The 23,621-nt window shown below is 65.5% G+C and overlaps 3 protein-coding genes across 3 annotated transcripts; 1 reads left to right on the top strand and 2 right to left on the bottom strand.

Annotated features, from left to right (window-relative positions):
- Nucleotides 1–1,387: 1,387 nt before the first annotated feature.
- On the top strand, nt 1,388–5,108 carry LOC125625845 (cocaine- and amphetamine-regulated transcript protein-like). Its single transcript, XM_048828382.2, has 3 exons — nt 1,388–1,640; nt 2,283–2,366; nt 4,072–5,108. Exons 1-3 carry the CDS (start codon nt 1,515–1,517, stop codon nt 4,177–4,179), a joined length of 318 nt encoding a protein of 105 aa, XP_048684339.2. The 5' UTR covers nt 1,388–1,514; the 3' UTR covers nt 4,180–5,108.
- JTB (jumping translocation breakpoint) lies at nt 5,017–10,339 on the bottom strand. The gene is made up of 5 exons (XM_048828381.2): nt 10,183–10,339; nt 9,571–9,611; nt 8,785–8,870; nt 8,433–8,512; nt 5,017–8,048 (listed from the first exon to the last, which is right to left on the bottom strand). The coding sequence occupies exons 1-5, from the start codon at nt 10,230–10,232 to the stop codon at nt 7,892–7,894; spliced, it is 414 nt and encodes a 137-aa protein (XP_048684338.1). The 5' UTR covers nt 10,233–10,339; the 3' UTR covers nt 5,017–7,891.
- A 1,316-nt stretch (nt 10,340–11,655) lies between these two features.
- On the bottom strand, nt 11,656–21,900 carry RAB13 (RAB13, member RAS oncogene family). Its single transcript, XM_048828062.2, has 8 exons — nt 21,514–21,900; nt 15,904–15,964; nt 15,363–15,423; nt 14,774–14,851; nt 13,998–14,087; nt 13,620–13,685; nt 13,060–13,110; nt 11,656–12,394 (listed from the first exon to the last, which is right to left on the bottom strand). The coding sequence occupies exons 1-8, from the start codon at nt 21,635–21,637 to the stop codon at nt 12,320–12,322; spliced, it is 606 nt and encodes a 201-aa protein (XP_048684019.1). The 5' UTR covers nt 21,638–21,900; the 3' UTR covers nt 11,656–12,319.
- Between the last annotated feature and the right edge of the window lie 1,721 nt (nt 21,901–23,621).

The following is a 23,621-nucleotide window of genomic DNA, read 5'->3' as shown; positions in this document are numbered from 1 at the left end:
TGGAAAAATCACTGGGCTAAATCCCCCCCTGGTGTAACTGCGGCGTTGGGATCCGATTCACCCCGGGCGTCCTGGCTAGGTGCTGTGATGCTCGTGCCAACCTGGGCCCAGCTCGGGTGCCGCCCAGCACTGGACTCATGCTCTCACGCTTACATTACCCGAGCGAGGGGCACGACTGAGCTTGGGGCCATTGTGCCAGGTGAGGCCAGGCCCTGCCCCCAAGTGCTCACAGCCAGAGCAGGGCAGAGGGGCAGGGACTGGTCCATCCCCAGCAGGGCAGGTGCCCTGACCCCCAGCCCAGCTCCTTAGGCAGTGGGCGGGAAGCTGCCGAGCTCCTGGCTCAGGGCAGAGCCTCCCCCAGTGGCTTAGAGGGAAAAGCCTAAAGCTCTGGAGCACCCAGCGCAGTCAGCATCTGCCCAGAGCCTAGCAGGGGCTGGAGGCTCCAAGGTACCCAGATGCCAGCAGCCCTGCTCATGGCATGGGAGGGCAGCAGCTGCCAGAGGCACAAGGGTTAGCGTGTAACCTTGCGACGGGGTGCATTCGGGGACCCCCCAGTCTGCAGCAAGAACTTGTCACCTGGTTCCACTGGACAGCTGCAAACGGGGCCCAGGCCCTGTGCCCACAGGCCAATTCTGACACGGGCCAGGGTAAAGCTGCCCAGCAGACGCCCACCTGGCAAAGTCAAGCACAGCTGGGGCGGGATTTTATCTGTCCTGGGGCCGAACCAAGCAGGGAAGGGTCCTTTGTTCCCATGCTGGCTCCAAGCCCCGCAGCAAACGGACAAAGCGCGGGTCCAGGGAGAGCCCCGGCAGCCAGACACCTCCTCTCTGCTCAGGTGCTGAGCAATCGCCGAGCTCCCGGCCCCGGCCGAAGGGATTTGGCCCGAGCTCAAGCTGTCACCAGGATGGAGAGGTAGACAGGGCCGAGCCGAGCCAGAACCCCGGGGACGCCAGCCAGATGCTGGGATTAGCTAGATGAATGCACATGGGCCCAGCCAGAGCGCTCTGCCGACAGACGGATGAGCACTGAGGGGATAGATACCCAGACACCGAGATTAGCTGGATAGACGGGCGTGGGGGGGACAGACAGACACTGACAGAGAGATGTTGCTGCTGGTTGCTGGGGGGAGCCCTTGGGAGCTGGCAGACACGGGATTCGTTACATTTAATCCCCCTCTTCTTCGTCAAACACACTGTAACTCTCATCAATATTAACGGCCTCTCCGCCGCCTGGCTCCAGCCCCCCCCCCCCCCCCCCCCCCCCCGACTCCTCCATTCACCCTAACTCAGCTGCAGCCTGTTTGGCAGCAACCCCCGCCCCCTCAATGGGAGAGGAGGTCTCAGGACCAGTCCCTGCCGTGTGCCCTCAGCCTATCAAGCTGCAGCCCCCTCCCAGTGCGTGGGCTGGGCCCGCTGCTTGCCAGGCCAGTCTCACTCTGCGCGTGGAGAGGCACATTGGCAGCAGGCACCCGTCCTGCCCCAGCGCCGAGCACAGCTCCCCACTGATTCCCCGCCATGCAGCGACCCACCATGCTCCTGCTCTGCCTGGCTCTCCTGGCCCACCAGCAGGCAGATGTGAACGCCCGGCTACCCCAGGACTTTCCCCTGAAACACTCGTACCAGCCGCAAGAGAAACAACTGGTGAGTTCCTGTCTCCGGCCTGGCGCGGGCATGGCCCCCAGTGTCTCCCACGGACCAGGGCATTCACCCAAACCTGGCTGCCTGTGTCTTTGCAGACACGCGCCTCCTGGTGCCACCCTGGGCTCTCTCACGGCCCCGAAGGCTGAGAGAGTCTGGAGAAGGGTAGGGCAGCCCCGATGCACACCCAGGAGGACAAGACTCTTAGAGGCCAGGAGGAGACCCAATGGGGGGGCAGCGTCACCCCATCACTACGGGGTTCTTGCTTTTTCCTCTGAAGCAGCTGGTGCTGGCCAGTGTCACAGCCGGGCGGCTGAGCTTGGCAGCCAGTCCCTGTGCTCCCATGTGAAAAGCTAAGTGGGACCGACTGCTGCAAAGGAGAACAGAGGGGAGAGGGACTGGGCAGTCAGTTCTCTGCCCCCCAAATGGCTGTGTCAGTTTCACGAGAGGGTGAAGCTGGGAGCCCTGAATCAGAGCTCCCGGCAATGCCCAGATCAGGCAGAGGGAGGGGGCAGGGTAACTAGCTGTCACACCCGCTCCTTTAGCAAAGCAGCAATTTCCAGCAGGCCAGCTCCCCCCAGCCGGTCCTGGGGGCAGGGCTTTGCACTCACCTTCCTCCTTCTCCTTGTCCCACGCGGCACCCAGCTGGAGGAGCTGCAGGAGGTGCTGGAGAAACTGCAGAGCAAGAGGATTTCCACCTGGGAGAAGAAATATAACCAAGTCCCCAAGGTACCATCCGGGGCTGCCCCGGCCCGTTCTGATTCTATGGCTAAAGGATCCATGTGGGTAACGAACGCCCCAGCTGGGCAAGCCCAGTGCCCAGCAGTTCTGCGCTTCCATTTCTCTGCCTGCCCAGCGGAGCTTGCTGCTCGTTCCTCTTCCAGGTGCAGGCCCGGGGCAGCTCCCTGGCTGGTGGGCCCCTGTGCGGCCCTGCTGTGCTCCCTGGGGACCGGTCAGTGACCAGCCGCACTCCAGGCCAAGGGTTTGTTTTAGCAGTCTAGGCACAGGGTGGGTGCAGTGGGGGCCCTCCCCCTGCCCCAGCTGAGCCAGACAGGAGCATTTTGGAGCCATTAGAGTGATGGGGAAAGGTCACGTCTTTGCCTTCCCCCTCATTCCAAAGCTGCTGCCCCCCTTGATTTCCACGGGCATACTGGGGCACACCGGGCCCAGTGTCCTGTCGCTGGCGGGCCGATGCCAGGTGCTTCACAGGGAAGGACCAGAACAGGCGATTCTCGAGTGATCCGTCCCATCGTCCAGTCCCAGCTTCTGGCAGTCGGAGGTTTAGGGACGCCCAGAGCATGGGGCTGCGTCCCTGGCCGTCTTGGCAAACAGCCATTGATGGACCTGCCCCCATGAATTCTCCTTTGATCCCAGTGATACTTTGGGGCTTCACAACACCCCTGGTGACGAGTGCCCCAGGCGCTGTTGGGTGGAGAAGAAGCCTCCTTAGGTTTGTTCTAAGGCTGCTGCCGAGTCATCTCGCTGGCTGACGCCGGGTCCGTGTTACGTGAAGGGGTAAACGACACTTCCCGTGCCACTTTCCCCCTACACCAGCCCTGAGTCACAGCCCTCTGTCCTCGCCCCCGAGTCGGCTCTTTTCCAACCTGAACAGCCCCAGGCTTTATGCTCTCTCCTCCTGTGGAAGCTGTTCCACTCTCTGCTCATTTTCCTTGCCCTTCTCTGCACCTTCGCATGGCAACGCGAGACCCGTGGCCAGAACCTGCAGCACCCACTGTGCCTGCCAGCCTGAGGTGCCTCCTTCCGCGAGGGGGCTGCCTCTCCCAGCAGCGTGGGGTGATGCTCGCCCGGGAGCTGCTGTTCTTGGTGCAGCTGGAAGGGCTTGGCTCTGAGCTCATGCTGCCCTCAAACAGCTGACGCCCCTGCTCTCCTCCCCTGGCTTCAGTGACCCAGCCATGCCCGGTGCTGGGTGAGGCCTCTGGGGATGGGCTGGGCTCAGCAGCAAGGGTGCCCCTCTCTGCTCCAGGGAGGTGGGATTCCTCTTAACACAGAGGGCCCAGCTCCCAGGGCAGCCCCCGGCACCTCAGCCTTATGCCACCAGCGCCGCAGCCTTACCCCCGGCCGCACTGAGGGGGCTGATGCGGTACGGGCACAGATCTGGCTGGGGCAGCAGCGGGACCCAGAGCCTGTTGCTTCTGGCAATTAACCAGAGGTGCCAACGCTGGGATCGGGCCCAGCCCCCACTTGGGCAGCCAGTGCCCAGCCTTTGCTCCCCCAGCGAGCTGCAGGCCCGCATTCAGCCCCTGCCCCTCAGGGGGGATCGTACTGACCCCCCGAGACCCTGCTGCCCAGAGGAGTTTCAGGGGCCCGGCTGTAACCACAGGGTTGAAAGGCACCTGCCGGGGGGAGCCTTGTTTCCAAGTGCTGCCCGCTGGCACAGCCCCGCCCTTCAGCTGTGCCTCCCTTGTCCCCACAGTGCTCCATGGGCCAGGCGTGCGCGGTGAAGAAGGGGGCCCGCATCGGCAGGCTGTGCGACTGCCCCCGCGGAGCCACCTGCAACTCCTTCCTCCTCAAGTGCCTGTAGCCGCTGCCCGCGAGGGACCCCAGCCGCAGATCACCTTCCCACGCCGCCGTGTGTCACGCTGCACATGCCTCTGCTCCACCTGGGCGGGGAGCCAGGCCGGCCGGCCGTGGCCACGCTGCTCAGCAGAGCCCGGAGGAAGGGGGTGGTGAGAGACCGTGGCATGGCCAGCGTCTGCCCCAGGAGGCTGCTGCAGGGCTGGGGTCTCCTGCGGTCTCCAGGGCAGCCCCAGGTGCCGGGCACACCCCCACCCCCACCTTGGCAGCAGACTGCAGCTGCCCTTTGGACTACGGAGACGTGGCCACAGCCCCCCCCGGCATCACTCGGCCCTGCTGCACTCCGGCCTGCAGAGCCACCCCCCTCCCGGCCACCATGGCCCAGCCTCCAAATCCCCTCCAGCACCGAGAGGGGGACACTTCGGAACATGGGCTCCTGTGATCAGACTCCTAAATCCAGCTGTGAGCAGCCTGCACTCAGCGCAGCTGAACCAGCTCTATGCCCAGGGCCCCAACCCTGCTAAGACCTAGGCCCGTGTGCACCCTTATCCAACTGCTCCAGGGGGCTACTACTTGCCCCGGTCCCTAAAGCACTTGGCAGGGCTGAAGCCCCACGAGGGATTCAGGTGCCTGACCCCAGCCTCCTGCTCCTCCAGCCCCCCACTTCCCAGGGGCGCTGCTCGGCCGCTTGCACGTCACCCATGAGATGATGAAACCAGGGCCACAGGTTTTGTCTTCTTTCAGTTGCTGCCTGCAGCCCCCTAGCACACCCCGCTGCCCGCCTGGCTCCCCCACCGCTTGCCCCCTTAGCCAGAGGCCTCGACCTTACAACCAAACCAAACCATTGCATTGAAAGTTTTTTTTAATGACATTCCTGGTTCCATTCAGTTTTGTAAAAGCCTTTTGAAGAAAATAAACCCTGACTGTTCGAGCTAAGCCAAGGGTGGCCACCTGCAGCTTCTTTCTAGCAGGCAGGCGACACCTCCCCAGCGAGCTGGACCTCAGCGTGACTAGATTGGAGGGAAAGCGGAAGGGAGGATTCGAGCCAGCCTGCTGCCTGCTTTTGGGAACTGCCAGGCCTGGGTGCGGGTCTGCCCCAGAGATCCCATGGCAGCAGTGGGTCCCAGGGCCCCGGCTCTGGAGCCTGGCGTTGCTGGGGAGAGGAACCAGCCTGGCACCAAGGGTCAGTCACCTCAGACCTCGGTCCCGGGGCAGCACTGCAGGGACCGGAACAGGAGGGAGCCGTGAGCTGTAACTCTCCCCCCATGGGGAGCAGCAGGAGCCCTGCAGGGCTGGCCGGGCACCTCCCTGGGCCAGTCACCCAGTGAGCGACACTAACTGCACCGGGGGGGCTCCTGCTGTTGCTCCGTCAGGGGGTCCTGGCCCAGCCCCAGCGATGGTTGCGGGGCGCTCTGCTGGGGGGAGATTGGAGAGTGCTGTGCAGCAGAGCACTGGGCTGCTCTCCACCAGGAGTGGGGAGCAGCTGGGCACGTGGGAGGCCAGGCCCACCCGGAGCAGTGACATGGAACATCCCTCAGCTCACGGGCAGCCCCAGGAGACAAGCCTGCCTCCCAACTCCCAATTAGCACTGCAGCTGCCTGCTCATCGGCACCCACACGCTCCCCTCCCTGCCGATGTTTGGGGCGCCCCAGGGAGGGTTTGGCCCCCTGCACCTTCCATCCACCAGGACACTTCCCGGCCGGTAACGCCGGAGACGGGCCAGCTCATGGGAGGGGATGTTTAAATGGCTCTCCAGACCGCAGGCCAGGCTGGGACAGGGACAAGCAGGCTGCTGGGAAGCTGCTAAACATCCACTCATTCGTCTCGTCGGTCCCCATGCAGGGCTGCCCACACCCTGCTGTTAGCCCAGGCAGCCCAGAGAACACGGCTGGGAGCTTTCACCCCCCTCGCCCTTCACAAGGACTGAGGTGCAGCTGCGAGCAGGCAACACTCAGCACTTTAATAAATGCTACTCTAATCTAGGGCATTTAGGAGGAGCTGGCCCCAGCCTGCGCCGGAGGGAACCCACCTGCAGGGGGCATGGTTCCCTGGCCTTTGAAGGGGGTAATTAGTGACAGCTGTGCTGTGGGCTCCCTGGCACGCTCAGATCATTGTCCGCAGGGGGCATCCAGCAGGATGGGACAGGAACATGGACCACTGGTCTTCTGGCATCAATCTGAGCTAATGCCCAGTACCAGAGACATCTCCTCCATCCCCTCCCCATCCAGCCCCTGCCCAGGCTCTGGCTCAGCTGCCAATCGGGGCCCGCACTAGAGCAGCAGGGCGCAGTGTGACAAGACCCTTGGTTCCCAGGAGATGGGCCAGCGGAGTGGGAGGTCAGTGCTGGGACTTACCCCTGGAGCTGGTCATGGATCAAAGCCGTACGTTCATGAGGCATAGCCAGGCCCCCGGGGCAAATCTTTGCCCTGCCTGTTAGCTCCAGGCCCTCAGCTGGGAAAGACACTGGCTTGACCATGACTTGCTGCCATAGAACTGGGGTGATGGGGGCATGAAGGAAGCTGCTAACCTGGGTGTTCCTAGGGGGAAAGGGCGCAATGGTGCCAAGAGGCCTGGCCGAGCTCCTTCTACGCCTGCAGGAGGCGCTGTGCTGGCAGGGGTAATAGCATCAGCCCAACATGGCTCCCAGGGCAGGGGCCAGCCCAGCAATTTCCTACCACAGGGATCCCCACAGCCAGCTGGGGGGAGCAGCTCCCCCATCCCCTGCAGGCGGCTGCGTTACCCAGCTGGAGGAAACCGTGCCCACTTCTCCCCCGATCCTGGCACTCGTTAAAAGCAGAGCCATGGGGCTAGTCTGATCAGCCTGTATGCACTGAGCTTGACAAGCTTCGAGGCCCAGGAGACCAGCCCTGGCTCAGCACGGAGCAGCAGGGAAGTGGGTGCCAGCACCTGGCCTGCTGCTCTGGGGTCATGGGAGGGATGCACCCAGGGCAGGGAGAGGGCTGGCAGGACTCCCTGAGCAGACAAGCCAGCTGCCCGGGGCTACCCATCCCGCTGAGGGAATGGAGGAGCTGCTGCCAAGGGCACCCCTCCTTTGCTTGAGGGCTGCTCTGCCCCTCAGCCAGGCAGGGTCATGCTTCACTCCAGCAGTAACGGGACAGCAAGTCCCCCGCGCCCTGCTGGCCGCCCCAGTCTGGGGCCTGTATTAACTAACAGCCCTCCCTCCCACCCTGCACCGGGGTGGACAGCCGGCACTGGCAGGCTCAGAGGCTGCTCCTGCATCCAGGCTCAGGGTTTATTGTCTCAGAACCTGCGTAAGGAGAAGGGCTGGGTGCTGTGTTAATTCCAAGGGATGCAAGGTGGCAGCCCTCGCTGGGCACACACCCCACATCCCACCAGGCGCTGCCAGCCACAAAGGGATTCCTCGTGTGCTCTGATGGCAGGAAAGAAGGAGCCAAGAAGGGATGGGACTCTGGTCCTCTGCATGGCAGGTGAGATGGACAGAGGGGAATCCCCAGTGCCTGGAGACCCAGCCGGCTGCCGAGTCTCCAGGGAGCAAGCAGAGCGGCGTTTGGTGTGGCTCTGAGTTGGCTGAACTGCAGTGCTCTCTGCCAGGACACAGATGATCTCGGTCTCTGATGCCAGTCCCCTTCTCCTACAGCTCCCTGGAGCAGGAAAGGGGATTAGCATCCATGCCCCAGTTCCCCGCACAGGGCACAGAGGAGGTGGGCAGCACCAGGGCTGCTGGGAGTCAACAGACACTAAATGGACTCGATCTGCTTGCGAACTTTCTCCAGGGCCTTCCTGTCCAGCACCCTCTGGCGGTACATGACCAACAGGGCGAAGGCCACAGCGACACAGATCGTGGCCCCCTCAAACTTCCAGAAGCTGCGCGCTTCTGTCACCACTGAGCGGCAGCTGTAGAGAGAGGAGAGAGTCGACAGGGCTGGGATCCGAGCCAAGGGCAGGAGTGCTGCGCGGCCGGGCAGCAACCGCAGCAGGTCCCAGCACACGCTGCCCTGGGCAGTCCAAGCGGCTTGGGCAGTGGATGCTGGGAGCTGCCCCACTGTATTACAGGGGAGGCTGGCTGCAGCAGACCCCATTATAGCCATGCTAGGTGCAGTCTTGGGGCCCTCCAGCAACACTGCCCTGGCTGCCCCCCCTGAGCTCAGGTACCCTGGATACAGCATGAAGCAGCCACACCCAGGAGCCCAAGATGCCTTCCTAGGCTCTGTCCCAGCAAGCCCTGGCTGCCCCATGCTGCGCCCGAGACGAACCGCAGGGTCCCGGGGCTTGGCTCACCTCTTGTACTCCTCCTTCTTGGACACAGCGCAGCTAATTTGCTCGATGAAGCCAGTCATGCTGCACTCGGGCATAGTCTTCTGCAATCAAACGAAACCCATGTTCACACACTCTGTGGGGCGGGATGTGTCATTCCCCCCGCCAGTCCCGAGGGGTCTCTGCTCTGCGGGGCATGACACCTAGTGTCCCCCTCCCCCCCACACTCTGAACCTTCAGCCTGACCCAGGCAGGGTGCATCCCACTCAGCACTCCCCAAGCAAGGGACCAGAGCAGGGTGTAACCACCAGCACTTGTCAGCGAGCCCCCCCGGTCCCCACTACCTGGCTACAGGGCAGTTCATCTCCACACTTACTGCTTGGAAGGTTGTGCACAGGGCACAATCCTGAACAACGACAAAGTCTTCCACTTGCCAGCACGGCGTGGCCACCAGCGGGCTCACTGAGAAAAGAGGGGAGAAAGGTTCAGAGCCCAGTCCAGCTGCCCAGGGCCTGCAATCCGAGCAGCCAGGCTGCAGATGGAAGGGCAGCAGACTCCCAGGCAGAAGAAAGATTTTACTGTCAGCACTAGTCAGGTTTCCACTGAGCCTAACAAGCTGGTGAGTGACACTGACTCTTCCCCAGCTGAGCACGCACCAGGGCGCCCCCCCTCAAGAACAGGGTCTTTGACACTTTCTGGCCAACAGCCTCCCCCCTCCCTGCGATGTCACCAAAGGAGCCTGCGTCACACCAATACTTAGGGTGGGGAGCCAGGAGCTCCAGGCGCTGCCCCCAGCTCGCTGCACAGCACGAGTCACCCACCCCCATTCCCTGCTGGAGGACCATCTCCGTCCCACACAGGAGAATTAGCCGGGTCTGGAGCATGTGTATCCTCGCTGAAATGGGACTCGCTGCTGGGATTCTCAGACCCACAGGGAGGATAAATCCCACCGGGGGCAGCTGAGGATTTGCATTATGGCACCACAGCCTGCAGCTCAGCCCGGGGGGCTCAAGTGCCCAATGCAGGTGGGGGCTTTCGTGCTCCTGCCCTGACCCCGCAGACAGCAGGAGCCCTGCAGGCCAGACGCGCCAGCTCCACGAACCGGGCCCCACAACCACGGGCCGCTAGCCACGCCGTGGCGGCTCCACCCCCCAGCACCCACCTGAGCGCTTGGCCTCGCTCGACACCGTCGCCTCTGCCAGCCTGCAAGGAAATCAGAAAGGGGCTGGCCTAGTAAACCGGGGGGCTCCTGGACTGAGCAAGGGGGCGGCTCCGCCCCAGGGCCCTGCCCAGCCAGGGGGCCCAGGGCCGCTCACAGGCTGCCAGAGCCACAGGGGCTTCGCCGCAGCTCCACCCGCTTGCCAGGCTGAACCTGCAACCCCCGCCCTGCACCCGGGGCTCCAGGTGGCCCAGGCCGGGGGGGCCGGGCCCAGGGGAGGGCGGCAGGGGGCTCCCTGTGGGGCTGGGCAGGGGGGCCGGGCGGGGGGGGCCGGGCCCAGGGCTCCCTGTGGGGCTGGGCAGGGGGGCGGCGGAGGGTCCCCAGGCAGGGGGGCAGGGCGGGGGGGGCCGGGCCCAGGGGAGGGCGGCAGGGGGCTCCCTGTGGGGTTGGGCAGGGGGGCGGCGGAGGGTCCCCAGGCAGGGGGGGCCGGGCCCTGGGGAAGGGCCGGGCCCTGGGGAGGGCCCCAGACGGGGGGGGGAGGTGAGGGGGCCGGCGGGGGGGGGGGCCTGGCGGGGGAGGGGGGCAGGTTAGGGGGGCGGGGGGGGCCCCGCTCACCTGAGGCCCCAGACCAGGGCGCCGAGCGCGAGCAGGACGCGCGGCCCCATGGCGGGGGGGGCGGGGGGGGTTCCCGGCCTCGCTCTCAGCCGCCTCGCCCCGCCCCCATCTTGGCCTGCGCGGGGCCCTCTGGGAGCGGCGGGAGCGGCCCGCGGGAGGCGGGGCCAAAGTGGCGGCGGCGCGGGGCATGACGGGAAGGGCGCAGGGGGATCCCAGCGCGTGACGGAGCGGCTCGCGGGGGCGGGGCCTCAGCTCCTGGGGCGGGGCCTGGCTGGGGGCGGGGCCCGGGGCGGGGCCTGGCTGGGGGCAGTGCCCGGGGGCTGGGGGCTCAGCTCTGGGGCTCAGCCCCACGGGCAGGGTCGGGGCCGGCCAGCGCTGCCCCCGGGGTCCCCCTTCCTTCCCCGCAGGGGCCAAGGCCGGGACGGGCTGCCTCCCGCCCCTTCGCAGCCCCATGGCCGGGGGGCGACGCTGCTCCGGGGGCCCGGGGGGGGGCGACGTGGCTCTGGGGGCCCGGGGGGGGCGACGTGGCTCTGGGGGCCCGGGGGGGGGAAGACGCTGCTCCGGGGGCCCGGGAGGGGGGGCGACGCTGCTCCGGGGGCCCGGGGGGGGGCGACGTGGCTCTGGGGGCCCGGGGGGGGGGGCGACGCTGCTCCGGGGGCCCGGGGGGGGGCGACGTGGCTCTGGGGGCCCGGGGGGGGGCGACGCTGCTCCGGGGGCCCGGGAGGGGGGGGCGACGTGGCTCCGGGGCCCGGCGCGGGGGCGAGGGGCCTGGCCCAGGCTGCTCTGTCTAGCCCCCCTGGCGGAGCACTCGCCTCGGGACCCAGGTCCTCGTCCTGCCCTGGTCCCTGCAGGCGGCTCCGGGCCAGGGCCCTTCCCACCTCCGGCTCAGCCCTCAGCATCTCCTTGGCCCAAGCAAGCCTGCGCTGGGGTTGGGGTGACAGCCGCTCCTGTGGGCCTGGCGAGAAGGCGGGCAGGGCTCCTGGGGGGGCTCCTGGCTTAGGGGGCCGGGAGCGAGGCCAGAGCCCGGGGGCTGCTGTGCAGAGGGCACTGCAGGCAGCCGGCCCCACGGCAGGGGGCACGTGGCAAACACCAGGCTGTGCAGCTCAAAGGCTTTTCTCGGCCCCCAGCAGACGCTGGTCCAATAAAAGGTCTGAGCTCGCCCAGCCTGGCTCTGGGGATGGCAGCTGCCTTGGTGGGGGCTGGACGGGCCGGCCAGGAGCACGAGACCCAGGACAGGAAACAAAAGGGACCCAGGTGCCCATTTTCACAGGCTCAGCTGTGAGAGGCCCAGGAGGAAAGCAGAATCCGTGTGCGGGGTGTGTGTGAAATTTGCCCTTTAAGGCTCTTCGTGTCGACAATCTCGGGGCTGCTGGCTGGCACACGGGAGGGTCTTTGACACCACAGCAGCCTGCCAACCAGCCTCCGCGCTGCCCATATTCGGTGCCGTCAAAGAAACACCCCGGAGCCGAGAGCAAAGGTACAAGCTGGGGCTTTATGTCGTTAATTAAATAGCGCCGGGCGCCCAAGATACACAGGGGGCTCTGCCGGTGCCTGGGAGTGGAGACACTGGGCCCCACGTTGGGCTTGGGGGCCCTGGGTTTTCAGACAGTCATTCCTACACATGATGGAGCAGTGAGTCCAATTTACAGTGTTTGCCTGGCCCCCGGGGGACCCGCAGGCTGGTTTGGGAGAAGGGATCCTGGCTTGCCAGGGCTTCGAATCAACGCGCCCCTGGGAGCAACAAGCGGCCGAACCCTGCACCGTGGCTGCAGCATGGCCAGGTCTCCCCCACATCACTGCCTTCTCCCCCTTCCTTCCTGTCTGCAGCCCCCCCTCTTCTCCAGCTCCCCCCTCTGCTCCCTTCCCCTCCAAATCAGCCTGCAGGTCGCCCCTGCCCTCCGTTTCTCCTCTCTCGGAGCATACGAGCAGTGGGAAGGTTGACTGGCTGTGGGCCTGGCCCCTCGGAGACACCAGCTCCGGAGCTCAGCTCTGCCCAGCCGCCCGGCTCCAGGGCGCTGCCCGGCCCCCGCTGTCACAGAGGAGCAGGAGCGTGGCAGAAAGGAGAGGAGTGGCACAGTGGCTCCGGCGTGGCGCCTGGTGGGGGGCACTATGGGGTGCTCCAGGGGCATGGCTGCTGCTAGACCATGGCGCATTTACTGCTGCTTCTCTTCGGAGAACTTTTCAAGTCCAGGTGCCCTTTGGGGATTTTACCCTGAAAGAGAGAGTGAACGAGTCACTGTCGGGCGCCCCTTGCCCGCTGCTTTGGTGCCAGGCTGGAGGGAGAGCCGGGTCACTCAGTGGGGGCGCTCTCGTCTGAGTCAGGGCGGTCCCCATGCCCAGGGCGGGCACCCTATGAGCAGTATGACTGAGCCAATGCCCCAACGGGGCGCTAGGCGGCACTGTGCTGCTGGGAGTGCCGTCTGGGGTCAGGCTTCGCCACAAGGGGTCATTAAAGATCCCAAATTACAGTCCTGGCCGTGTTCCAATGTGGGGAGTTTCCATCCACCTTAGATACCATAGCCCCACCAGCATCCTGGCCTAGGCTGCTGTATAGCACGGCAGTGTGATGGTTAAACAGCCTCTGCGCCCCTCCCCAGAGGTGGCTGCACCGCAGCCCCTGGCGAGGGATCCTGTATAACCAGCCCCTACGCCCCATCCCAGAGGTGGCTGCACCTCAAGCCCAGGCAAGGGATCCCTGTACTGGGACCCTTCAGCGAGGAAGGTGCTGGAGAAAAGCAAGATCATTCACGGGGAAAGGCAGATTCATGCTGCTTTTCTGTCCCCATCTCAGCGCCTCCTGCTGGAAGGGGGCCGAGCTGCGCAGGTCCCCTCTCACTTGGGGGGGCTCCCAAGCCTGCCCAGACCCTGCATGCTCACCAGTTTCTTGGTGGATTTCAGCAGGATGTCCTGGGCCAGGGTGTTGAAGGCCTGAGGGGAGAGAGGAGCCGGTTAGGGGCGTCCCAGCACGCCCAGCCGGGAAGGCCAGCCAGGGACACGGGTGGGGGCTGAGGGCTGGCTGGGGGAGGGGACACTTAGCAGTGGGAAACAAGAGCCTCTAGGTGAATCTTACCATCCCCCTCTCCCCGCTTCCATGGGAACACATGGGAAGGACCTGCCTGCCGGGGGACAGAGGTCCCCAGGGTGGGTCTCACAGCCTCACTGGAGCCCCTCACCCCATCCACTCCAGGGACAGGGAAGAGATCTGCCCAGGGTCCTCCTACAGCCCAGATACTGGGAGAGACTTCTCCTCCCTCCCCACGGGCACTGCACCACCCACCCCCTAGCAGCACCCCTCGTGGGTTCGCCTGTGGGCTGTTTCTCCCAGGCTGCCCCTAGGCAGTAAGCGCCCAGTGCAGGGGGTTGGTGGCACGACGGGGCAGGGCCCAGGGACCTTGGGGAGCTGCCCCATGGCAGGGAGCAGAGCCTGCCCCGCTTACCTCCTCCACGTTCACACTGGACTTGGCACTGGTCTCAAAGAACCGGATCCCATGTTCCTTCGCGAGCTGCCAGGAGAGAAAGGGGCATTTGAGCCAGGCACCCAAAGCCCGCCCCCTCCCCCCCCGACCTCCTTCTCTCTCGCTAATGGCCCAGACCCGGCACAGCTGCCTCTCCGTCCTGGGTAGACATGGTCAAGGCCTCAGAGACACCCCAAATAGGGGGGTGAGATGGGAGTAGCGGGGCCTGGCCCTTGGGACTCTGCTGCATTCAGCGCCTGCTGGGGGCTGCCACCTTGTGCCCAGCTGCCCCCACCCCCAGATCCAGCCATGAATGAGCATCACTCGCAACACGGGCCTGAGCGTGCCCCCCCCAGGTACCTTCTCTGCACGCTCCCGCTGCACCTTGCGCTTGGTCTCCATGTCACACTTGTTCCCCAGGAGGAGGCGCTCCACCCCTGCAGAAGCATTCTGGAGGAGAGAGCAGATCTGGGGGAGATGCCTATTTCCCCTGGGCCCCGAGCCCACCATCCATCCCCCGCTCTGAGTGCCCCTTCAGCCATCCTCCAGGTATCCCACCCCTCCCTCACATCCCCAACCGGACCCCGGTCCTGCATTCCCCACGGTCACAGCTCTGCCGGCGCCCCTCACTCCCGACCCGCAGCCCCCCACCCCCACCCAGCTCTGCCGGCGCCCCTCACTCCCGACCCGCAGCCCCCCGCCCCCACCCAGCTCTGCCGGCGCCCCTCACTCCCGACCCGCAGCCCCCCGCCCCCACCCAGCTCTGCCGGCGCCCCTCACTCCCGACCCGCAGCCCCCCGCCCCCACCCAGCTCTGCCGGCGCCCCTCACTCCCGACCCGCAGCCCCCCGCCCCCACCCAGCTCTGCCGGCGCCCCTCACTCCCGACCTGCAGCCCCCCACGCCCACCCGGGTCTGCCGGCGCCCCTCACTCCTGACCCGCAGCCCCTGCTAGCCCAGCCCTGAGCAACTTGTAACCCCACATAACACCTCATCTGGGTGGTGACCAGACCATGGCCCTCGCAAAGTTCCCCTCCCACAAACCTCCAGCCATGACACAGCTGCCCCCGCCCGTCCCTCTCCCCCCACAACCCCCCAGCCATGACACAGCTCCATCCCCAGGTCCCCTCTCCCCCACCTCCTTGATGCTCTTCATCCAGTTCTGGATGTTCTCGAAGGATTTCTCATCTGTGATGTCGTACACGAGGATGATTCCCTGGAAGAGACGCTCGCTCAGTGGGGTTGGACCCGGGGCTGGGGTGTCCGGGCCTTAGGCCCCAGCTAGCCTGACCCTCAGCAGTGTTTGGGTCTCTCCCTGGGCTGGTGCCCAGAAGCCCCCCAATCGTTAATGGAGCAGCTTGGACTGAGCACCCCCACCCCCTATTGCCTGGCAGGGGCCCCTCTCCTGGGCCCCAGCTCCTCGGGACGGCCCACTAGAGCCCCAGCTAGCCCCACTCCCTCCAATGGGGCCTGCTGAGATAGAGGCCCTGCCCACTCCCAGTTGTGCTGTGTGGGGGGGGGAGCATGGGCTCCTCTGAGGCCCCACATTTCCCTCCTTGCTTGGCAGGCGCCTGCTGCCAGGAGAACTGGGTGAAACTCCCCTTCCTGGGGCTCCTGGGCACCATTCCCAGCTTGCCCCCGGGGGGGGGGCCTTGCAGGTCACCACAGAGTGCTCCTGCCCCACTGCCCTGGCCAGGCTGGGCCCAGCAGGGGGAGAGACACCATACCATGGCTCCTCGGTAATACGCTGTTGTGATGGTTTTAAACCTCTCTTGTCCTGCCGTGTCCCTGCAAGAGAGGAAGGGAAAGAGGGTTAATGGGGTCAGCAGTGTCTCTGACCCCCAGGGCTACCCTGGGATCCACAGGGGTGGGGGGGTGGCGGGGATTCCTGGTGCAACCACCCTGCCCAAGGGGACTCCAGTTCTGCCTCCACGGCTCACCCAGCCCTGGGCCCCCCTGCCCAGGTGGACGATGGGGGCTGGTTGCTGCTCCATGGGACGGAGGCAGACTGGCAACCCACACGCTCCTTCCACACCTGCAGCAGGGCACAGCCACCATCCATGGGGCTGCCAGGGCCTGAACCAGCAGCTCAGTGCGGGCAGGCTCCGGATCTCCTCTTCCCAGCCCCGGAGCCATGCCAGTACCCCCATCCCGCCCCCCAGCCCTGCCCCAGCTCTGCAGGTGCTAGGCAGGGCTTGAGCTGTGGTTCAGCTGGAGGGGGGGCTGGGGGCAGGCGGGAGGGGGCGGCTTTGGTGGGGTCCCACTTACCAGACCTGGAGTTTGATCTTTTTCCCCTCAATTTCCACTGTCCGGATTTTGAAGTCGATCCCTGGAACACAAGACGGATGACGCCATCAGAGCTGCACGGGGGTGTGAGTGTGTGTGCGTGAAGGGGGTCCAGAGGCCCTGGCATGACCCCCACCCTGGGGCCAGGCAGCCAGGCCAACTGCAGAGCTGCTGGATGCAGCGGCGCTGGACTGTGGGAGCGGGAAGGAGACCCCTGGTGTGACTGGACTCACACCTGGGGGGGAAGAGGATGGGCTGAGGGCAGTGCCAGCCTGGGGCTGTATCCCCACTCTCCTGCCCTGCAGTATTCTCCCTTCCCCCAAACACAACCCGGCCCCCCCGGCCCCCCATCTCCAGTCTCCCAGCAACAGCTTGACGCCCCTGGGAGCAAAGTCCAAGGCGGGGGCTCTCCCGCTGCAGTGAATAAACCAGCTGCAGGCGGGTGGGAGCACGGAGCCCTCAGCTTCCCACAGCAGCCGCTCAGGGTCCCTGGGCCACGGCCTCGCGCCCACACCCCCCGCCATCCAGCTGTTGTCTGGCTCGCTGCACATGGTGGTGGGGTGGGGGGAAGCCAGACAGATGGAGCCTCTGGAGCATCGTGCAGCCCCCACAGCCTGGCCCTGCCCAGACCCCCCCTGCCCGCTGTGCCAGGGACACTGCGTGTTGGGCCGGGGAGCTGTGCTCGGGCGTGGGCAGGTTCCTGCCCCATTTCCCAGGGCGGGCAAAGGAATGATGCAGCCCCAGCCCCACTCTCAGCCTGGCACCAGGGAACTCACATGCAGCATCCCCAGTGTGCCCCCCCACAGCACCACGGAGCAGGCTACAGACTCGGGAGGGGGGCAGCTCCAAGCAGCCCCCCCAGGGAAGGAGATTTGTGGTCAGTGGGGTTCGGAGTTTCCAATGGGGATTAAAAATTGCAGCCCCCCCACTGCCTCCTCACCCCACTCCAACGCGCCCTAATGACTTCCAGCCCCACTGCCCCACCCCTCTCCAGCCCTGCTCCCAGGCATCACCCCCTGACCCCCTGGCACATGGGAAGCGAGGGGAAGAGGTGCATTTGGAGCCGTCTGCCGGGGCACGAAGCTGAGCTGGACCCAGGTAGGGACTGTTCTGCCTGAGCAGCTCTGTGGGGCTGACAGCAAGAGGGACCCACTGCAGAGAGAGACTCCCCAGAACCACAGCAGGCAGAGATCAGCATAGTCCCGGCTGCTTCCATGGAGTGACGCTGATCTACACCAGCTAGGGGGTGTCTGGCCCTTGGACCCTAGTAATGGGGGCGTGACGAAGTGGGAATGTTCTTAATGTTTTCTTTGAATCCTGTGTGGGTGCCTCAGTGGGATGCATTTCGTAAGTCTCTAGGTGGTGGGATCAGGGGGTGTGACTGTTGCCGAGCCCGAGAGGGCCCGTGTGATGGCGTCTGCACAGAGAATGGCAGACACCCTGTCTCCTGATGGCCTGGGCCCCTCCCCTGCAAAGGTGCCCACTGAAGGGTTGGAGAACAAAGAGATCAGGTGGCCTCCTGGCCGAGGAAAGAGACGAAGGGGCTGGAGAGTTTCAGTTTGGAGCTGGCTGGGGAAAGAGAGGGAGGCCCAGACCCGTGGGGTCTGGGCCTCCCTGCCCCCCAAATGGACCTGACTTAGGTGTCTGGTTTCTGTACCTACAAGCTCTGTGTTAGACCATGTTCCTGTCATCTAATAAACCTCTGTGTTACTGGATGGCTGAGAGTCACGTCTGTCTGTGAAGTTGGGGGGCAGGACCCTCTAACTTCCCCAGGACCCCTCCTGGTCAGACTCGCTAGGGGAAGCGCACGGAGGGGCAGAGGACACTGAATGCTCTGAGGTCAGACCCAGGAAAGTGGAAGCTGTGTGAGCTTCTTGCCCTGGGGAGAGGAGGCTTCCCCAAAGTCCTGACTGGCTTCATAGGGAGCAGTTCCAGAGCACCGCCTGGTGACTTCGTGACAGGGGGGTCCGGGGAGGGGTCTGCATTGAGGGGGGTCTGTGGCGCCCTGGCAGCCAGAAACAGACCAACCATGGAGCTCTTGAAGGTTTTGGCTCTGTCCCTGCAACCCCCATGGGAAACACCAGCATCCCCGGCCAGCTGCACCCCTCCCGCCTGCCCCTGGGGGTTTGCAGACCTTGCCGCTCCCGGCCAGGAGGTGGAATCCGATCGGCCCAGAGGCCCGGCTGTAGCTCGGGGTCCCCACCCGCCGACCCAGCCTGCACCACTCGGAGCAGGACACACGTTTGTAACAGGCAGGACGAGTGGCTGTGAGACCTCGGGGGTGGGAGGAGGCTTCCCGCCAGCAGCTGGGGCACATCCCCACCGACCCACTGGGTGCCCAGGACACGCCTCCTGGGAAAGGGGGCGGCCCAGGGATTCGGGGCAAGATGGATCAAAACCTCTCCCCAGTGGAATTCCCTGCCGGCGCCTGCGTGCAAGTCACAGGGATGTGTCAGGCCGTTTTATGGCTCTATAAACACTGCAGGGCTGGCGGCCTCTCTCGCCCAAGGCCCAGGAAACTGTTTCACCATCTCAGGGGCAACTCCCCTGCTTGGGACGGGAGCTGCCAGCTCCAGAGGGGACCTGCAGCCCCAGCGATACTGCCCCCAGCCCCCATGGCCCCTCGGCTGGGGCCAAAGTCTCTGCCCGAGGATCACTAATGCCCTTGCCGGGTTAAAAGGTGGTGGAGGCTGATGGAGGTGCCAGGTATGGTGCCCCCTGGGCTCTGGGCATTGCAAACACTCACCCAGCCCTGGGGGGCAGGGGAGCACTCACAGGGACTTGCCCAAGGCAGCCCAGTGGGTCATGTGACGGAGGCCCTGCTAGAACCCAGGCGTCCTGCCCTCCTGAGCTTGGGACACGGCTCTAGTCCCCTTGGGAGACTAGTGCAGAGGGGGCCACGGCCGAGGAGCTCACCCCGAGCCTGGGCCTCTGCACGGGGTGACCTGCCCCCCTCCTGTGGGACAGAGCCAGCCTTGCATCCCCAGCCAGCCCTCCTGCCCCCTCCCCGTCTGACCCACGGAGGGGAGGGACGAGCCTTCCATGGCTGGTGCACAAAGCAACCAGACCGACCCCCTGAGTGGAGCCGCCTGTGCCATGGGGTGCAGGGTGGGGGGCAGTGCCCCCCCCGGGGGCAGGGCACATGCATGTACATGTACACGCACGCCTGTGCCATGGGGCGCAGGGTGGGGGGCAGTGCCCCCCCCGGGGGCAGGGCACATGCATGTACATGCACACGCACGCCTGTGCCATGGGGCGCAGGGTGGGGGGCAGTGCTGGTGCACACACACAAGTGCTCAGTGGTGCAGAGGGCAGGGCACTAGTGAACAGGATGCCTGCAAGCAGTGTGGGGGGCGGGGGGCAGAGCTCACCAGTGAGTGAACCAGGCCGGGGCCATCCCAGGGGCTCTCAGCTCAGACCAAGCACTGGGTGACGTTAGTACCCAGGGAGGAGGCATGCTGCGTGCCCCCCCGCCCTCAATGGGCCTCGCCTGCCCACCCCTTGCTGTTCTGCACTCAGAGCTGCCTGGGGCTGGGGAGAGACCAGACAGACGGACAGACGGGGAGTTATCCAGCAGGGTCGGGGGTTCCGGGTTGGCGCTCAACCCGAGGACCGACCGTTCTCCGGGTGCCTCACGATCATCAGTGGCTTTGCGGGGCATGACTCTGCCAGCGCAGGAGAACAGGGCCGTATGGAACAAGACATCGTCCTGTTTGTTGGGGGTGACGCCGGCCCATCGTACACCCCAAACCGCTGCCATGGGGGACCCCGCTGCTCTGTTCAAACTGGCTGGCCGAGGCAGGGCCCGGCTCGCACTCTGTCTCTGCAGCACACCAGAGTCCGAATACCCCCACGCACTGCAACCAGCGCTTACCAGGGCGCATCGCAGAAGGGCGGCACCTCGAGGCCCCTGACCTGGCCCACAGGCAGTGCGGATTTGGAAGGGGCAATTCTTTAACTCCAGGGGAAAGCAGGATTTTAAAGCAGTAAGAAGAAATGGAGTTTGCTGCTACATACACGAGCCAGAAACAGCGACCCCGACCAGAAACCAGGAAGAGCACTGGCTGGGCATGTTCCCTGTGACTGTAGCGGTCTGCAACTGGGCCATATGGGGCTGGCCTGCGTCCGTGCGTCTGTCTGCAACTCGGTCATGCGGGGCTGATCTGTGTCCACGTGTCTGTCTGTCCCTGGGCTGTCTCTCCCCCAGTTTGGGGCTGCTTGCCAGGGAGACAGGCTCACAGGGTGTAACAACTTCCACTGCCAGCTCCTCAGGGCAGAACCCGTTTGTGCAGGGCCTGGCGCAATTGGGCTCCCACCCCCCAGTCCCGAGACCATCATAATACAGGGGATGGGGAAGTGATGCTGTGGGGGGCAGATTGACGTAGGGAGCTGCTAGTTTAGGGGTGGCCTGAAGGCTGGGGGAGGTAGGCACTGGTGAGGTTGGCATGGGGTTCACCCAGGATGGATGGGGGATTCCCAGGGGGGAGGTTCCTGAGGAGGTTTCAAGCAGCACACACCAATGGTATGGGGGGCTTCCCAGGGGGCTGGACTGAAGGGTATCAGGGGGCATTCACCAATGGGGGAGATGTAGGTGCTGGTAACGTTAGTGTGCGGGGAGGGGTTTGCAGGGGTTCCCCAGGGGGGAGGTTCCCCTTGGGGAGGGGAGGATCCAGGGTTCCCTGGGAAGGGAGTCGGGGGGAGGGGTCCCCAGGCACTCACTGATGGTGGAGATGTAGGTGCTGGTGAAATTGGGGGGGGTTTCAGGGGTTTCCCAGGCAGAGGGGTCCCTGGGGGTGCCGGGGGGCAGTCTGGGGGGTGGGCTGGGCACCCACCGCTGGTGGAGATGTAGTGCTGGTGAGGTTGGGGGGCTGGAGGGGTTCCCCAGGCAGGGGGGTTCCGGGGGCCCAGGGGCCCGGGGGCGGGCACTCACCGATGGTGGAGATGTAGGTGCTGGTGAAGTTGGGGGGCTGGAGGGGTTCCCCAGGCAGGGGGGTTCCCCGGGGGGGCCCCGGGGGGCGGGCACTCACCGATGGTGGAGATGTAGGTGCTGGTGAGGTTGGGGGGCTGCAGGGGTTCCCCAGGCAGGGGGGTTCCCCGGGGGGCCCCGGGGGCGGCACTCACCGATGGTGGAGATGTAGGTGCTGGTGAGGTTGGGGGGCTGGAGGGGTTCCCCAGGCAGGGGGGTTCCCCGGGGGGCCCCGGGGGTGGGCACTCACCGATGGTGGAGATGTAGGTGCTGGTGAGGTTGGGGGGCTGCAGGGGTTCCCCAGGCAGGGGGGTTCCCCGGGGGGCCCCGGGGGCGGCACTCACCGATGGTGGAGATGTAGGTGCTGGTGAGGTTGGGGGGCTGGAGGGGTTCCCCAGGCAGGGGGGTTCCCCGGGGGGCCCCGGGGGCGGCACTCACCGATGGTGGAGATGTAGGTGCTGGTGAGGTTGGGGGGCTGCAGGGGTTCCCCAGGCAGGGGGGTTCCCCGGGGGGCCCCGGGGGCGGCACTCACCGATGGTGGAGATGTAGGTGCTGGTGAGGTTGGGGGGCTGCAGGGGTTCCCCAGGCAGGGGGGTTCCCCGGGGGGCCCCGGGGGCGGCACTCACCGATGGTGGAGATGTAGGTGCTGGTGAAGTTGTCCTCGGCGAAGCGGATGATCAGGCAGGTTTTGCCCACCCCGCTGTCCCCGATCAGCAGCAGTTTGAAGAGGTGATCGTAGGACTTGGCCATGGCCCGGCCGGGCCGCTCGGCTCCTGGGCAAAACTTTCCTGCAGCCGGGAAGCGCCAAGGGGCGGTGCCGGCTCCGCCTCCGCCTGCGCCCGGCGGGTGGGGGAAGCCCGGAGCCCTCCTCCCGCCGGGCCCGGGAGAACCGGCTCTTGCGCGGGGAGCCCGGCTGGGGAAGCACCCTGGGCAGGGAGGGGTTAACCAGCAACGGGGGGCAACGGCCTCCAATTGGTCTGCAGAAGCCCCCAGCTGGGCTGGCAGGGGCTGCGGGTCGGGAGTGAGGGGCACCGGCAGAGCTGGGGGTGGGGGGAGCCCGGGGCTGGGCTAGCAGGGGGCTGCGGGTCGGGAGTGAGGGGCAGCAGCTGAGCTGGGGGCGGGCAGGGCTGGGCTAGCAGGGGGCTGCGGGTCAGGAGTGAGGGGCAACGGCAGAGCTGGGGGGGGGCAGGGCTGGGCTGGCAGGGGCTGTGTGTTGGGAGTGAGGGGCACCAGCAGAGCTGGGGGGGTAGGGCTGGGCTAGCAGGGGGCTGTGGGTCAGGATTGAGGGGCGCCAGCAGAGCTGGCGGGGCGGGGGCAGACCCCAGGGCTGGGATATGCTTGAGCTGAGCTGGGTTTCTTTGGAATTCCTCCTAAACAAAGTGAGGCGAGGGGCAGGTTTTCACCATAATTTACTGAAGCTGTTTTGTCTAAACGCAGCCAACTCTTAGTCGGGTGGGTCCCACAGCGGGGGAGGGTCAGTCCTACCCTCTTCCTCCTCACACACCGGATGCTTTTCTCCTTTACTTCCTCTTGCCCTTGGGCTGGGAGCCCCTGAAGCAGAACAATACTGATAGGGTCCAGTTCCTTTCCCCACCCTGCTCTGCCGTGGGAAAGCAGGAGCCCTTAAATCACAGCGGGTCCCGACTCAGGACTGGGGTGCGGCATCAGCAGGTCTCTGTGTTTGTGTGGAGCCCGGGACTGGATGAGCAGCAGGGACAGGCTGTGGGTGGAGATTGAGGGGCCTCTCAGAGCTGTGTTGACCTGTGGGGAGCCCAAGCCTGAAGTAGCAGAGGGGCTGCGGGACTGAGGGACACTGGCAGAGCTGAGTGGGGACTCAGGGCTAGGATAGCAGGTGGCTGCAGGTCAGGAGTGAGGGGCACCCGCTGAGCTGACGGGGGACCCAGGCAGGGATAGCAGGAACTGCGTATCAGGACTGAGGGGCACTGGCAGAGCTGTGGGGGGCCCACTGTGGTGCAAACATGCTCCAAAAACTTCTTGACATTAATTCATGGTGTGACCAGTGTCCCTGGGTCACAGTCATGGTTTGCTGACACCACATAAATCCTAATCCTGCAGCTTGTCCCTTTATCTGTGTCATCAGAAAGGTCCTCCCTTGAACGGGCCAGCAAATGGGGTGGCTAGGTCTGGCTTCGTGCCAGAGAGGGTGAATTTTTCTCCCGGGATCTGCAGGAAGGAAGCGGCAGAAAGGCCTCCGTGCATTCCAGCTGGGCAACAAGCGCCACTCGCCGGCACTGCCCTCCAGTGACCAAACCACAGGGTACCTCGCTCTCGGCCCGCTGTTGTTCCCTCTCTGCCCTGGTTGTCTGCAAACCTCTCTGAGGCGGAAGCCCAGGTTCCAAGGGAAGCAAGAAATCCAGATGTGCGGGGCCCGCACCTCATGCCTGTGGCCCCGCAGGCTTCCAGCTGCAGAGGAGCCCCGCACTGGACCTGCTCCGTGCTGCTGGAGATTAGAGAGCAGGGGCCTTTGAGGCCTTTTCTAGCGTTCGCGCAGACTCGCCTAAGTGCCCTGCCGCTCTCGGACTTGCCCCGCCGACGGAGGCCACCGTTAAGCTCCTCCCACATCCACGTGTGCATCGACGAGGGTCACTTCCGTGCCTGTCGCCCGGGAGGGTCCCAAAGCCTGGGGCGGCCGGGGCCGCGGGGCAGCCCGCGTGTCGGCGGGGCGCGGCGGAGGAGCCCGGCTCCGCTCGAGGCCCTGCCGGGGTTCGGAGGG

This window comes from Caretta caretta, chromosome 24 (assembly GCF_965140235.1).
Source record: "Caretta caretta isolate rCarCar2 chromosome 24, rCarCar1.hap1, whole genome shotgun sequence".
NCBI classification, from domain to species: domain Eukaryota; kingdom Metazoa; phylum Chordata; order Testudines; family Cheloniidae; genus Caretta; species Caretta caretta.
Note: the sequence above shows the minus strand (reverse complement) of the source record. Positions and strands in the feature narration are given on the sequence as shown.

Bases quoted from the DNA above. Each gene is read 5' to 3' on its own strand.
- LOC125625845 (XM_048828382.2), top strand. From the start codon at position 1,515: ATGCAGCGACCCACCATGCTCCTGCTCTGCCTGGCTCTCCTGGCCCAC. The intron at 1,641-2,282 runs GTGAGTTCCTGT...CGCGGCACCCAG, and splicing joins AGCCGCAAGAGAAACAACTG to CTGGAGGAGCTGCAGGAGGT. The intron at 2,367-4,071 runs GTACCATCCGGG...TTGTCCCCACAG, and splicing joins AATATAACCAAGTCCCCAAG to TGCTCCATGGGCCAGGCGTG.
- JTB (XM_048828381.2), bottom strand. From the start codon at position 10,232: ATGGGGCCGCGCGTCCTGCTCGCGCTCGGCGCCCTGGTCTGGGGCCTC. The intron at 8,871-9,570 runs GTGGGTGCTGGG...CTCTTTTCTCAG, and splicing joins GAGCGAGGCCAAGCGCTCAG to TGAGCCCGCTGGTGGCCACG. The intron at 8,513-8,784 runs GTAAGTGTGGAG...GTTTGATTGCAG, and splicing joins TGTGCACAACCTTCCAAGCA to AAGACTATGCCCGAGTGCAG.
- RAB13 (XM_048828062.2), bottom strand. From the start codon at position 21,637: ATGGCCAAGTCCTACGATCACCTCTTCAAACTGCTGCTGATCGGGGAC. The intron at 14,088-14,773 runs GTGGGGGAGAGG...TCTCTCCTCCAG, and splicing joins GGATGAAGAGCATCAAGGAG to AATGCTTCTGCAGGGGTGGA. The intron at 12,395-13,059 runs GTGAGCATGCAG...TCTCTCTTTCAG, and splicing joins TGAAATCCACCAAGAAACTG to GGTAAAATCCCCAAAGGGCA.